The following is a 14,043-nucleotide window of genomic DNA, read 5'->3' as shown; positions in this document are numbered from 1 at the left end:
TTTACGCGTAAACGCGAATCAAAAGACCACATTTCCTTCTTTATTCATCGACTCCAGTGCAGACCTCATTGTGCTTCCCCATACAGTGCGTTACACACATTGTGCGTTACACGTTGTGTGTTACACACGTTGTGCGTTGATCATTAATGCCGTTCTTTGGTTTCAAAACATCAACAGAAGGTTGGGTCGGTCGGGCCAGGAGAGCAACACCCATGAACACATGTCAGTACCTCGTTCCCATCGGTTCATACTGTACTGCACCCCTTCCAGCTCTCTGAAGCCTCACACCAACCCCAAACTGAGTCTCCTCTACAACCTAATCCATGAGAGGTACTCTGCTATTGATGCTTTGTGTTTTATCATTGGATATCTTTCTATTGAAGCGAATCAACCCGCTGTGGTTGTCACGGAGACGTTACCCTGAGTGGCTGCACAGTTTTCGTGGGTCAGGGAGGGAGGGGCGGGGGGGGATGGGAGGGGGGGGGGTGCTGGGGAGGATGGGGGCCGTCACCACGGTAACGGGCGGCGCTAGGGCTGGGCCAGCCGCTCTAGCTCCTCCCCCTCGCAGCGCATGACATGGTAGCCCAGCGCGGCCGTCACGTCGCTGCAGCCCTGCGCCGCGTAGAAGTCCAGCGACGCCTTGTTCCAGTCGAGCACCGTGAAGTTCAGCTGAGTGCAGCCGGCCGCCATGCCCAGCTGCAGGGCAGGGGGTCAGAGGTCAGAGGTCAGGGGGTCAAAGGTCAGGGGACATCGAGAAACACAGGGATGTTTTTTTTAAACCAGTTAGTCAGCGGAATGGTTCTCCGATCCTCGTCTCCTTGCCTCATAGACGGAGTCATTGTTATGTTTGCATTTTAATATTTGAGAAACAGTTCAACATGTACTCTGTTCAGTGTGTGCACACATTATTCAGTACTGACGTAAAAACAGCCTTCAGCTAGCGGCCCAGTGAGGCCGTGTTAAGCACATACACATAAGCTAGAAGACGTGTGGACAACGTGAAGAAGACACGGCCCCGTACTCACCTGGGCCACCTTGCTCATCAGCGCCTTCCCAATTCCTTTGCCTGAAACAAACAGAAAATACACACAATTCATTATGTTGAAGATGAATCCTAACCCATACTCCTCTTAACGGACTCTGTTTTCTATCTTCTATCTGTTCTCCATTCCACTTGCTGACAGCCTTACTCGACAACTATTTGTCTACTCAATTGTGATGAGTATGTCTTGACAATCCTAGGGCTCACTAGATGTAAAGGGAGGTCATTGGTTCAAGCCCTTTGTAGGCTCTCTCGATGCCTTGGCGTCATATGTTCACACACCGAGCTTAGCATGCACGTTGCTCACCTCTGAACTCAGGCATGACGTAGAGGTCCTCCATGTACACACAGCGCCCCTTCCAGGAGCTGTAGCTGAGGAAGTAGAGCGCGTAGCCGATCTTCACATGCCCTGAGATGAAGGGAAGAGGAGAATGTTTGAATATGACCTTATTCACGTTCAGGGTGTTTAGCAGATGCTTATATCCAAAGCGACTGACGAAGAGAAACCACAATATATCACTCTGGGTACAGTAATTATGTTCATAGAACAACTGCTAGGTTAACCCATTCCCTGTATGCTACAAAGATAGTTAAGATAAAAGGCTAGACAATGCTAAGTACTATTTTAAGGCTTACAACAGACAATAAGTGTGTAGGAGGGGTGTGGGGGGATAAGGCTATGTCTTTTGCGGAAGCTGGTGAGCGACTCTACGGTCCTGACATTTGTATCAAACATAATCGTACTAGAAATAAGATGCATAATTAATTCAGGGTCGCTGACGTACCCACGTACACAGACACACACATAGACATAAAGACTTAGGGGTCTGTTTTTAACAATGACGGTTGTTAGTTTAACTGACCCTGTTCACTTTCTTCTATATAGCGGGCTGGCAGTGAAAATGATTCACTGTGCAATTACTGCTTGGTAGGACGCCTGGCTTTCTTTGACAAGTGTTCAGCCCTGCAGAGATTTAAATAGCAACTATCTGAGTTGGATTACTGCAGCGAGGCAGACAAATGAAGGCCAAGACTACAGGAAGAGCATATCCTCAATGCCTTTCATGTGTCTCTATCTCTCGCTCGTATATCAGGACATCTTTGCAGCATACTCTCAACAGCGTCTCATCTCTTAACGCAGGCAGCCGTCTGCTTTTTATCCCTATGTTTCCTGCGTTGGGTGAAAGTCGATGACCAAATCATTCCTGAAAATTGCTCTGTTGCATTTCTGTACAGCAAATGAACCGTATATCTGAAGAGGGTTACTCGAGTTGACTGTTTTGTGCTTGTGATCTGCTATGAATTGTCTGTCCGTCAGTTTTCTTTGTTATTCATGTCGTGTCTGCTGCCGACGAAGTCACTGCCAGCAACAAAGAACTTTTTTTCCTCATGATCCTCTAAACCGCAATATGCCCGCACACACACACATGCACGCACGCACACACGCACACACACGTTTATAGCTGCAGACTATGGAAAAAGGGACGGTGTCATGGAATGATACAGAAGCAGAAGAATGCGGGGGCCTCAGAAAAAGCTGTGTGTGTGTGTGTGTGTGTGTGTGTGTGTGTCTGTGTCTGTGTCTGTGTGTGTGTGTTATGTAAGCGCTGCGCGGGGGACGGTGGGGCCCCTCCTCCAGATGAGGGGCCAGATGTAACAACTAGGGCGGCTGGTTAGCTCAACCCGCTAGCCCGCTAACCTCCCAGGCTGGTTACCCCCTACGGTGCTGTGCTACATGTCGCTCCCCGTCTCTCGCAGACGCCTCCCTGTCAGTCTGCGCTGCCCTGCCCATAAAGTGTGCAGCGTGTGTGTGTGGAGGAGATTATGGGCGCTCTGTGGGATGTGGAACGGAGGAATCACTCCAGTGAGCCAGAGGAGGACGATCTCTTCAAGGGGGCAATTATGGGCTCTGGGTCTGACGCAGACCTCCTGGACGAAGGCCGCCGCTGAGGGGAAACGCTAACGTATGCTGGGTACTAGCGTTTCCCCTTTAGCAGAAGCTATGTGTCCATCTTATCTACATATCGGATTCACGTTACACATATATCTGTTTTGTATTGTGTACGTTTTGCCCCGTTTAGACAACGAGACGTTGAATCAGCTGCACATCGGTGTGGAATCGTAAATCTCCCGGAGGTTCTAGGGAACGCTGGTGATCAATTTTATTGACCGTTGTCAAAGTTCAGCGTTTGCATCGCAGGTTAGCGAGAGCACAGTCCACTGATTAATAGAAGGTCACACCGACCAAGGTGTTACTTATTGTGTAACGTTGCACAATGTATACCGCTTCTTTTAATAGCTAGTCAGCACTTTGAAAGGAAGCAGATCAGTTGCTTCATGTTTGAAGACCGAATCAGATATCATCATTAGATTTCACTCATCAAATATAATCTTTAATGTTCCATCAAAGCATTTAAGGAGGGGGTACGCTCTCATGAATCAAAGTGAGCAGATCTGTAAACACAGCGAGATCTCTGCTGTCCCTCGGTCCAGACAGAGCATTAGAGACATGGACTCCATTATGTCTGCGTCTGTTTCCTCTCACCGTCTTTGGTTCGCTGCGCCTCCGGAACCTCTGCCACGATTCCGTGGAAGAAGGGGTTCTTAGAGAAGCCATCTTGTTCCAAGTCTGATAGAGAAGGGAATAAGAGAAGGTGTGAGTCGGAGGCTGGACTCTGAGGCCCCGTGCTGATGCTGTAAGGGAGACGTGGGGGAAGCTGTCTTCTGGAACGTGTTTCGGTACGCTGCCTGGTTTCTAGTGTCGACATCGGGCTCAACCTCATGCAACCATAGTTCACTTATTCATGAACATGAATGTTTTTTAATTCTAATTTATGGAAACATTATTCTAAATTATTTATTCCAATTGTAGAACACACTGGAAGCCTTTATAGGACATTGACACAATTAAAAATCCATTTTAAAATTGTCTCGTAAAGAAGAATGGGGGTCCATCCATCCAGGTAACGGAGACTTACCTTTCTGAGTCACTTTCACGTGCTCTGACACCTTCTCATATTCGGCCAGTTCCTAGGGGACACAAGAAAACAACCTTTTCAGTTTCCCAAGCGGAAAATATAATTTAAAAAAAGTGGTTATTGTTATTATTGATTTTTTCCTTGCCTTAAACCTTAAACTTATTTATTGTTGATGTGGCTACAAATCGAAAATTATATGATCACTCCAAAGCTAAAGAACAGAAACATTATGCTGTTTATTAATTAATAAGAGAAATAAAGATTATTGGGTTCATATGTGTGGGCTGTTCGATTTTTCAAAATAAAGGACCCATGCGAAACAATGCGGAGGCACAATATAGCACAATAACGATGCTGCAACTAAACTACAATTATACTCTTCCAAGACCACTGTTGAATGCCTCGCCTCGGCATAGCTACTAGGTTGAATGTTAATGTATTATTTATGTGTATTCAATACTTCAAGGGAAGTATTGAATATTTGCAGGCTGCACACCAAATGTCTCATACCAGTCCAATGGTTAAGTATTTCACGAATAACACCAATGCCTCTATACTGCAAGACAGTCCTCGTGTTTATAACCCAAAACCCAATGCCCCCGCAACCCCACACACCAGAGAGGGCAATGACAAGGAAGTACATTTTGACTGCATAACCTGTAAACGCATAAGTTTGACCCCGTTAAGACGTGATAGGTTCGAGTCCCTGCAAGACGACAGCATGCGTTCAGCTCGGCTCACCATGATCATGCGCGCAATGTCTTTGCAGTCCTCGAGGTTGGCGGCGCGGATAGAGAAGTCCATGGTGCGCGTTTAATCAATGCACTTCTGTCTAATGGAGACCGGATCAAACGCTGTCAACACGAGGAATAACAGCGAGCCACTAGCATGACAATAGGATACCGCAGATCATTGACTCATGCAAAGGGGAGAAAATGCATACGCAAAATTGTGTAGTGCAGCAACAGCGCCCTCTATGAATACTGTGGCGGGTCCGGGAATAACATGTCAGTAATGCACAGCTAATGCATATTTTATATATATAACGAAAGGCTTATATATATACTTGCAGGTCAATGGGGGAACCTGAATAAAATGCAGAGCTTTAACAGAGCTTTAACCGAAAAGGAAACACAAACAGAAGAAACCTTTACAGACAGACAGAACAGACAACTCCTTGGGAACCTCTATAGTATTCACATTTACATTTAATGCATTGAGCAGACACTTTTATCCATCGCGACTTACAATAGGTATTTGTCAGAAGAAAGAGAAACAATATATCGCTGTCGGTACAGTAAGGATGTCCATAGAACACACACACACGCACACACACCCACACACACCCACACACACACACACACACACACACACACACACACACATACATACATACATACATACATACATACATACATACATACATACATACATACATACATACATACATACATACATACATACATACACACACACATTATGCACATCAGTAGTACTGTAGATGATTGATCACTTGCTGCCTTACCATGATGCTATATGCGATGACTAATGCTTTGAGGTCAGTACATTAGCAGACTAGACACTAGAGCCTGATAACAAACCACTGTAGAGTTCCAACGGTTAATATCATCAATTGAACTACTAATACAAAACATATCCAACACATTTCTAGCAATACGCTTTCCGTCATTTGGCACTGGGTGAACGGAGGAGTGTGTACCTCCATGTTTCTGGCGCTATAAATAGGATGCTGAGGCGGTGGGGAGAGAGCTGGAGTCTGAGCTCAGAGTGCCGGTCATTACAGCGAGGGGGAAAGGGCGGGCAGGAAATGGACTGACTGTGAGGGGCTTTCTGTCTTACTTCATAGGTTAGTAGAGGGCTACACTGACCACCTTACCATAGAGAGGGAGAGATGGAGGGAGGGAGAGGGAGAGGGAGAGAGAGAGAGAGAGAGAGAGAGAGAGAGAGAGAGAGAGAGAGAGAGAGAGAGAGGGAGAGGGAGAGGGAGGGAGAGGGGGAGAGAGAGAGAGAGAGAGAGAGAGGGAGAGGGAGAGAGGGAGAGAGAGAGAGGGAGAGAGAGAGAGAGAGAGAGAGAGAGAGAGAGAGAGAGAGAGAGAGAGAGGGGGAGAGAGAGGGAGAGAGAGGGAGAGAGAGGGAGAGGGGGAGAGAGAGAGAGAGAGAGAGAGAGAGGGAGAGGGAGAGAGGGAGAGGGAGAGAGAGAGAGAGAGAGAGAGAGAGAGAGAGAGAGAGAGAGAGAGAGAGAGAGAGAGAGAGAGAGAGAGAGAGAGAGAGAGAGGGAGGGAGAGAGAGAGAGAGAGAGAGAGGGAGAGGGAGGGAGAGAGACTCATACTATTAATAGCCAGAGGGCCTAATGTCTCCTTCGTACGTCGAAGGAACAACACCCACGTGCCAACCAAACGCCTTGATTCTGAGGGCGTCTTTACTAGCCCGTATAGCTGCTCAGCGCCAGGAACGTGACGTACGCTGGAGACCCCTGAACAGGCTTTTATAGACGTGCTCGTAACAGAACCTTCTGGAACAGAGCTGCCTTTAGGCTTCTGCTAACGTCAGCCACCGAGATGTGAGTAGGGGGGGGGTTAGAACGCTAAGGAGCCTGGGTAATACTCATATATCATACCTTATTGTTAACAAATGTGTACACAGGAACATTAAAGAAAGGGATAATGGGGGTGATATATTACAAAACATATCTATTATAGGATGTATCTAGGCAACAGGCAGAGGTTGAAGTGGGCAAATATAATTCAGCAGTTTGATGATATATGTATTCATAAACTACATGATAGGCCTCTGCTATATTTCACACATGGCATCATGACATTGCACTTTTCTTCCATCGCTTCTTTACCCGTGTTCAGGGGTGCTGACCGTGTAGTTAACCCTCGACTGAAGACGGCCATCAGTTAAACTCTCAGCAGCCCCCCGCCCTCTCGTCGGGCCTCGTGGGACAGACTCGACCGCGCAGCACTGATGGCCGAGCGGGCGCTCTGCCATCGATCGCAGCCTCTCTCTGTCGGCTCTCGGCCTCCCTCTGACGGCTCTCGGCCTCCCTCTGTCGGCTCTCGGCCTCCCTCTGACGCCTCTCGGCCTCCCTCTGACGCCTCTCGGCCTCCCTCTGACGGCTCTCGGCCTCCCTCTGTCGGCTCTCGGCCTCCCTCTGTCGGCTCTCGGCCTCCCTCTGTCGGCTCTCGGCCTCCCTCTGTCGGCTCTCGGCCTCCCTCTGACGCCTCTCGGCCTCCCTCTGACGCCTCTCGGCCTCCCTCTGACGCCTCTCGGCCTCCCTCTGACGCCTCTCGGCCTCCCTCTGTCGGCTCTCAGCCTCCCTCTGACACCTCTCGGCCTCCCTCTGACGCCTCTCAGCCTCCCTCTGTCGGCTCTCGGCCTCCCTCTGACACCTCTCAGCCTCCCTCTGACGGCTCTCAGCCTCACTGAGCCACTTTGGGTGAAAGCCTCGAGCTGCAGCTCTAGAGGTCAATGTTTAATGCATCGCAGTGGAGATACCACAGGCCTGTTTTCAGAAGGATGCAGTGAGTTGAAGAAAGGTTTGTTAAAAAAGGACACGGAGGTGGCTGGCACTTCTTTAGCACCCAAAGTATTTAATAAACACTATATGCCAATTCAACTTCATTTTCCTGTTTTTTTCATCCCCAGACAAAAAGTTTTCTAGACACAATCTCCCCGCTATCTTGAGCCACGACTAGGCCGATGTTTTGGACGTTCGTTATTCTGAAAAAATGCTTTCATAAGAAGCGAGGGGGGGCCGGCGTGGACCCTGAGCCCACCGCCCCCAGAGTTCCCCCTCTGCTTCTGAAGTGTTTCCCACTCCTGTCTCGGTTCCTCCTGAAGACCATTGTTTGCTTTCTGTTGGTATGATTTCACTCTCCACCCACCCTCTCTCCTCCTCCAAGACCTTCCCAGTAGTGGACAGGAAGTCCCCTCCCCTTCCTGTTTAGTCTGGCTTCTGATTGGTCCCCCGAGCCGAGGAGCCGTGGAGCCCCTCCCCCCACTGCGCTCATCGCCCGGTTAATCTGTCGGGGAACCACCGGACAGGGGCCCTCCGAGAGGCGGGAAAATTATTGACGAAGTGGACACTTGGACCTCGTGATAACTCCCAACGCGTCCAAAGGTCACGTGGTCCGTTAATGTTGAAACGATGACCACGGTGTTTTGTTTCTCTGTCAAACAAGCGCTCCTTGGGAGACGGGAATCTGTGTACTTCCAAGAAGTCCTTCCACAGGAACACTAACAGACCAAACCAAGTTCGGGCGAGTTTATTTATTTGTCGTCTGTATCTTTTAATTACAACCTTCTCGAGGGCCCATCTTTAAGGAGATGGCACACTGTCACTCCAACCTTCACTGCAGCTAGGAGTCAGACCAACCTCACAACACCCGTAAAAAGAGGTGAGACACCAGGAGGGTCTCTGCTCTACGCGTGGCTGAGTCCGCAGTGTTCGTGCCGGTGGTTTATCCCAGGCATTCATTAATTTACTAGATGTTTAGTTGATGTTTTGCGATTCTTATCGTGCGCAGGTTCACTGGAGTGGAACTACGGTCACTGGGGAATTATTAAGTAAGCTTGATGAACGTCTTAATGTGTTCTAGATCCTTTCCGGATAACTCCAGCTGACGTACGCTCTCTAGCATTTGCTTGCTCACTTTCTCACCTCACCTCTCGCTCTCTCTCTCTCTCTCTCTCTCTCTCTCTCTCACCCACTCTCTCTCTCTCTGTCTCTCTCTCTCTCTCTCTCTCTCTCTCTCTCTCTCTCTCTCTCTCTCTCTCTCTCTCTCTCTCTCTCTCTCTCTCTCTCTCTCTCTCTCTCTCTCTCTGTGGCTTCATACTTTGCATCATTTCCTTTAATTTGAATCTCTCTTGACCTCTATTGTAGACAACTATTTCTCAACATCACATGATTTCATCTGGGACCCTTAATGTTAACAAATACAGAGGAAGCAGAACTTATATGCAAACAGAGTCAAACATTGATAGAAATTCCCCTAGACAGACAGACAGACAGGCAGACAGACAGGCAGACAGACAGACAGGCAGGCAGACAGACAGACAGACAGACAGACAGACAGACAGACAGACAGACAGACAGACAGACAGACAGTGTGTTTCCTCTCTCCAGACGCACGGCGGTGTGGTCGGTCTGAGGAGGAAGTGAGCTCATCATGTCGCTGATGTCACCGCCGCTCGCCCTGAGAAATAAAAGAGCAGAGAGACAACGCTGTGAGGCTGCTACATCACCTCACCCTGCTCCACCCTCCTCCAGCCTCCTCCACCCACACTCCGCTTCTTTTCCACCATATTAGGGCATGTGTTGGGGCAACACATATCCCCCCCCCCCCCCCCCCCCCACAGTGAGTTACTCACTGTGACCTCGAGACACGGGGCCAGCCAGACCGGTCATCTTTTTGGTTGGTTTTGCTTTGCTTCCCTCTTCCAGCCCCCATTGGTCAGTGTGAGTCATGTGACTCAGGGGCCCTCTGGTCGGCCCTCGGCCCCGTGCTGAACAAACAGAGGAGGGCCCTCAGACGGAGAATAACACAACAATGGCCGTCTGTCAGGAAGGTGAGATAAAAGACCCAGAGTGGGTCGGACGGGAAATACACACACACACACACACACACACACACACACACACACACACACACACACACACACACACACACACACACACACACACACAGTCACACACACACACGTTCGGTAATTGTTTTCGGAGGACTTACGGCAGAACGTCGTGAATCACGTTATCAGCAGAGTCAAACGTTGCGGTCTGCAAACATCCTCTTTTTCATATTTTCGTTTCGTTTTAAATGCCAACTAAATCTCCAAATGGCCGCCGCCCTTTACGGTAACCCGCGCGGCCCTGAGACACGACGTCGTAAAACACTCCCAACATGTTGTGTTGACTTAGGTCAACACAACGCGGAGACCTTTGACCTAATGGCCCAAACCCGGGGAGCCAGGCTGTGTTAACAGACAACACTGGGCCGTGTGTTGCAGGTGCTGACTGTCAACACACTGTCTGCCGGAGCCGGTACAGGTCATGTACCAATACCTCCTGCAGCCTGACAACAGCCCACTTCCGGAGCATTCTTCTGTTACAATGGAAGCTGCATTTCATAACATTTATAAATTATTCGACAGCAAGACCCAGAAAGAGAAATTCAATTCTGCTCGGAAATCGGATGAAGAGGACTTCTGGGACACCCAATCAGACTGAACTGTCTGTGGAGCCTGGGGTATCGGGGATTGGCTGTTCATCACTGCCCCACTTCCTCCCTTCATATTTACCCTTCTCTCCTCTATCTCTGGACGACACGAAGCCTGTTTATCACCGTACCTTTCCCCTACAGAGAGGCCATCTATGCTACACTGGAAAATATCCCACAGCGGGTGTGTGTGTGTGTGTGTGTGTGTGTGTGTGTGTGTGTGTGTGTGTGTGTGTGTGTGTGTGTGTGTGTGTGTGTGTGTGTGTGTGTGTGTGTGTGTGTGTGTGTGTGTGTGTGTGTGTCTTTAGAGACCCCAGGGCATGCCCAGTAGCAATAGTAGCAAAAACACACACACAAACCATCCATGTGTGTACATGCACACTGACAATATCCTGGGGAAATGAACCTCTCCCCAACAGCCCAACAAGTAGAACCCAGAGCCCGAAGAAAGGATGAGGAGTAGGAGTAGTAGTAGGAGTAGGAGCAGTAGTAGTAATAGTAGTATGAGCAGTTGTAGGAGCAGTAGAAGCAGTAGTAGTCGTAGTCGTAGTAGGAGCAGTAGTTGTAGTAGTAGTAGTAAGAGCAGTAGTAGTAGGAACAGTAGTTGGAGATCGTGATATATTGGTATTGTGTATCGTAATTGTTTTGGGTTATTTGGCACAGAAAGTTACTTTCCCTTTCTCTCGTTACTAAAATGTAACTTTTGATGCAGTTTGCTTATTCGACTCATTTTATGAAGTTAGCCTTTTTGCATTTTCTGGGTTGTGTCTTCATGTTTGAATGCACTTGAGTCACTTTGGATTAATGCGACACCTTAATAAATACGAGAGCATGTAAATAAAGGGTAACCAGGCGGTGACCCCTAGTTTCTCTGAATCATCTATTCTCAGTACAGCTTCACTCTGGAGACTTGATTCTCCTTGCTCTACTCTAGACCCTGGTCTTCGAGCTCTAGACTCTAGTCTAACAGCTCTAGACTCTAGTCTAACAGCTCTAGACTCTAGTTTAACAGCTCTAGACTCTAGTCTAACAGCTCTAGACTCTGGTCTAACAGCTCTAGACTCTGGTCTAACAGCTCTAGACTCTGGTCTCACAGCTCTAGACTCTAGTCTCACAGCTCTAGACTCTAGTCTCACAGCTCTAGACTCTAGTCTAACAGCTCTAGACTATAGTCTAACAGCTCTAGACTCTGGTCTAACAGCCCTAGACTCTAGTCTAACAGCTCTAGACTCTAGTCTAACAGCTCTAGACTCTGGTCTAACAGCTCTAGACTATAGTCTAACAGCTCTAGACTCTAGTCTCACAGCTCTAGACTCTGGTCTAACAGCTCTAGACTCTAGGATAACAGCTCTAGACTCTGGTCTCACAGCTGTAGACTCTAGTCTCATAGCTCTAGTCTAACAGCTCTAGACTCTAGTCTAACAGCTCTAGACTCTAGTCTAAAAGCTCTAGACTCTAGTCTAACAGCTCTAGACTCTAGTCTCACAGCTCTAGACTCTAGTCTAACAGCTCTAGACTCTGGTCTAACAGCTCTAGACTCTAGTCTAACAGCTCTAGACTCTAGTCTCACAGCTCTAGACTCTAGTCTAACAGCTCTAGACTCTAGTCTAACAGCTCTAGACTCTAGTCTAAAAGCTCTAGACTCTAGTCTAACAGCTCTAGACTCTAGTCTCATAGCTCTAGTCTAACAGCTCTAGACTCTAGTCTAACAGCTCTAGACTCTAGTCTAAAAGCTCTAGACTCTAGTCTAACAGCTCTAGACTCTAGTCTCATAGCTCTAGTCTAACAGCTCTAGACTCTAGTCTAACAGCTCTAGACTCTAGTCTAAAAGCTCTAGACTCTAGTCTAACAGCTCTAGACTCTAGTCTCACAGCTCTAGACTCTAGTCTAACAGCTCTAGACTCTGGTCTAACAGCTCTAGACTCTAGTCTAACAGCTCTAGACTCTAGTCTCACAGCTCTAGACTCTAGTCTAACAGCTCTAGACTCTAGTCTAACAGCTCTAGACTCTAGTCTAACAGCTCTAGACTAGTCTCACAGCTCTAGACTCTAGTCTAACAGCTCTAGACTCTAGTCTAACAGCTCTAGACTCTACTTTCAGGGCAGTTCCCAATTTGTTGTAATACTGAAGGAAACCCTTTTCCTGGAAAACCAAACTGAGATCCTGTTGTGCTTGTTCACCTTGAGTGGGAGTTAGGGACGGGGGTGGTTATGCTCTCTCAGGTTGGTGGGCTGGACTCCTGTGAAGCAGGTCTCCACAAGGCTTCTTTAAGACTTGAGACTCTGGGTGGGTTAACATATTCACACACTGAATCTACTCTCTGGTGGTGTCTCTCGTTCATTCAGCCATTCGAAAGCAGCCCTATAGGCATATGTACATAGACACACACATACAGAGACACACACATACAGAGACACACTTCCATAGACACACACAAACATAGACACACACATACATAAAAACACACACACAGACACACACATGCATAGACATATACGCACAAACACACACACACACACACACACACACACACACACACACACACACACACACACACACACACACACACACACACACACACACACACACACTCAAAGGATCACCACTACGGAGAAGCCAACATAGACTCAGTGTCAGTGCTCCATGGTTGTGTTCCATAGTTCCATCGGTTAATTCGTTCTCCGCTACATCTGCTGTGCTCTGATCAATACCAATATCCGGTTCAATTCAGAGGGGCCAATCACGTCCCTCCTGCCATCGACGGCCCCCTGACATTAGGATCGTCCTCTGTACATACGGGGTCCGGGTGAACCGCATGGGAACTCTCAGTCTGCACGCTAGAAGCTTCCGTAGATTTTCAATCACTGCGGAAATTCACCCTAAAATCAAAACAATGTTTGCTGTTTTCTACAGACTTATCGCTCACATGTTCAACAATGTCAAACCACAACTAAATATATTGTTACCGGTTATTTTACATCCAGATGTAATAAACAACGTCTCTCCACAGCTGAAATTATTCTGGTAGGGACCTGTGGAAACCGGCCGTTTTAATGAGGTGGAGGAGGAGGAGGAGGAGGTGGAGGAGGAGGAGGAGGAGGAGGAGGAGGAGGAGGTGGAGGAGGGGGAGGAGGAGGGGGAGGAGGAGGAGGGGGGGGAGGAGGTGGAGGTGGAGGAGGAGGAGGAGGAGGAGGAGGAGGAGGGGGAGGAGGAGGAGGAGGGGGAGGAGGAGGAGGGGGAGGAGGAGGAGGAGGAGGGGGAGGAGGAGGAGATGGAAGGAGCAGGAGAGGGAGGGAGGAGAAGGAGGAGGAGGAAGAATGGGAATGGGATTTGGCTGCAGAGTTTGAGCAAAGCTTGCCAAACTGGCTCGGCCAGTTAGAGCACTGGTTTCCACGAGTCCCCGCCTAAATAATTCAGCTCCAGAGAAAGTTTGATTGTTACCTTTGGATTTCAAATTAATAGTAGGCCTATAACGACTCAAATATCTAGTGAAAAAGAGAAGGTGTATAGGCCTAATATGTATGTGAATACAAACATACCTACCAACACATACACACACACACACACACACCCACACACACACACACACACACACACACACACACACACACACACACACACACACACACACACACACACACACACACCGTACCATTCGGCTGGGGTTCAAATACCCAAACTATCAATCAAAACAACAACCTAAGACATAGTTTGATCACCACTTGAAGTAGTATGGGATCATGGGAGTTGTAGTCCTCATCATCTCGATTCGCTTATTCAC

General features: G+C 48.2%; 1 protein-coding gene and 1 long non-coding RNA gene across 2 annotated transcripts; both read right to left on the bottom strand.

The window, feature by feature from the left end:
- Positions 1 to 5,005, bottom strand: sat2a.1 (spermidine/spermine N1-acetyltransferase family member 2a, tandem duplicate 1). The gene is made up of 6 exons (XM_030337598.1): positions 4,762 to 5,005; positions 4,021 to 4,072; positions 3,588 to 3,671; positions 1,350 to 1,451; positions 1,026 to 1,066; positions 1 to 696 (listed from the first exon to the last, which is right to left on the bottom strand). The coding sequence occupies exons 1-6, from the start codon at positions 4,822 to 4,824 to the stop codon at positions 529 to 531; spliced, it is 510 nt and encodes a 169-aa protein (XP_030193458.1). The 5' UTR covers positions 4,825 to 5,005; the 3' UTR covers positions 1 to 528.
- A 4,054-nt stretch (positions 5,006 to 9,059) lies between these two features.
- Positions 9,060 to 10,163, bottom strand: LOC115529119 (uncharacterized). Its single transcript, XR_003973455.1, has 3 exons — positions 9,777 to 10,163; positions 9,418 to 9,552; positions 9,060 to 9,242 (listed from the first exon to the last, which is right to left on the bottom strand). It is a non-coding gene; the product is annotated as an uncharacterized LOC115529119 (long non-coding RNA).
- Between the last annotated feature and the right edge of the window lie 3,880 nt (positions 10,164 to 14,043).

The sequence above is a fragment of the Gadus morhua genome, chromosome 17 (assembly GCF_902167405.1).
Source record: "Gadus morhua chromosome 17, gadMor3.0, whole genome shotgun sequence".
In the NCBI taxonomy this organism is placed as follows: domain Eukaryota; kingdom Metazoa; phylum Chordata; class Actinopteri; order Gadiformes; family Gadidae; genus Gadus; species Gadus morhua.
Note: the sequence above shows the minus strand (reverse complement) of the source record. Positions and strands in the feature narration are given on the sequence as shown.

What these genes read in the sequence shown, in the direction of transcription:
- sat2a.1 (XM_030337598.1), bottom strand. Translation starts at nt 4,824, where the DNA reads ATGGACTTCTCTATCCGCGCCGCCAACCTCGAGGACTGCAAAGACATT. An exon ending in ACATTGCGCGCATGATCATG is followed by an intron (nt 4,073 to 4,761) that starts GTGAGCCGAGCT and finishes TGTGTCCCCTAG; the next exon opens with GAACTGGCCGAATATGAGAA. An exon ending in GGCGCAGCGAACCAAAGACG is followed by an intron (nt 1,452 to 3,587) that starts GTGAGAGGAAAC and finishes CCTTCATCTCAG; the next exon opens with GGCATGTGAAGATCGGCTAC.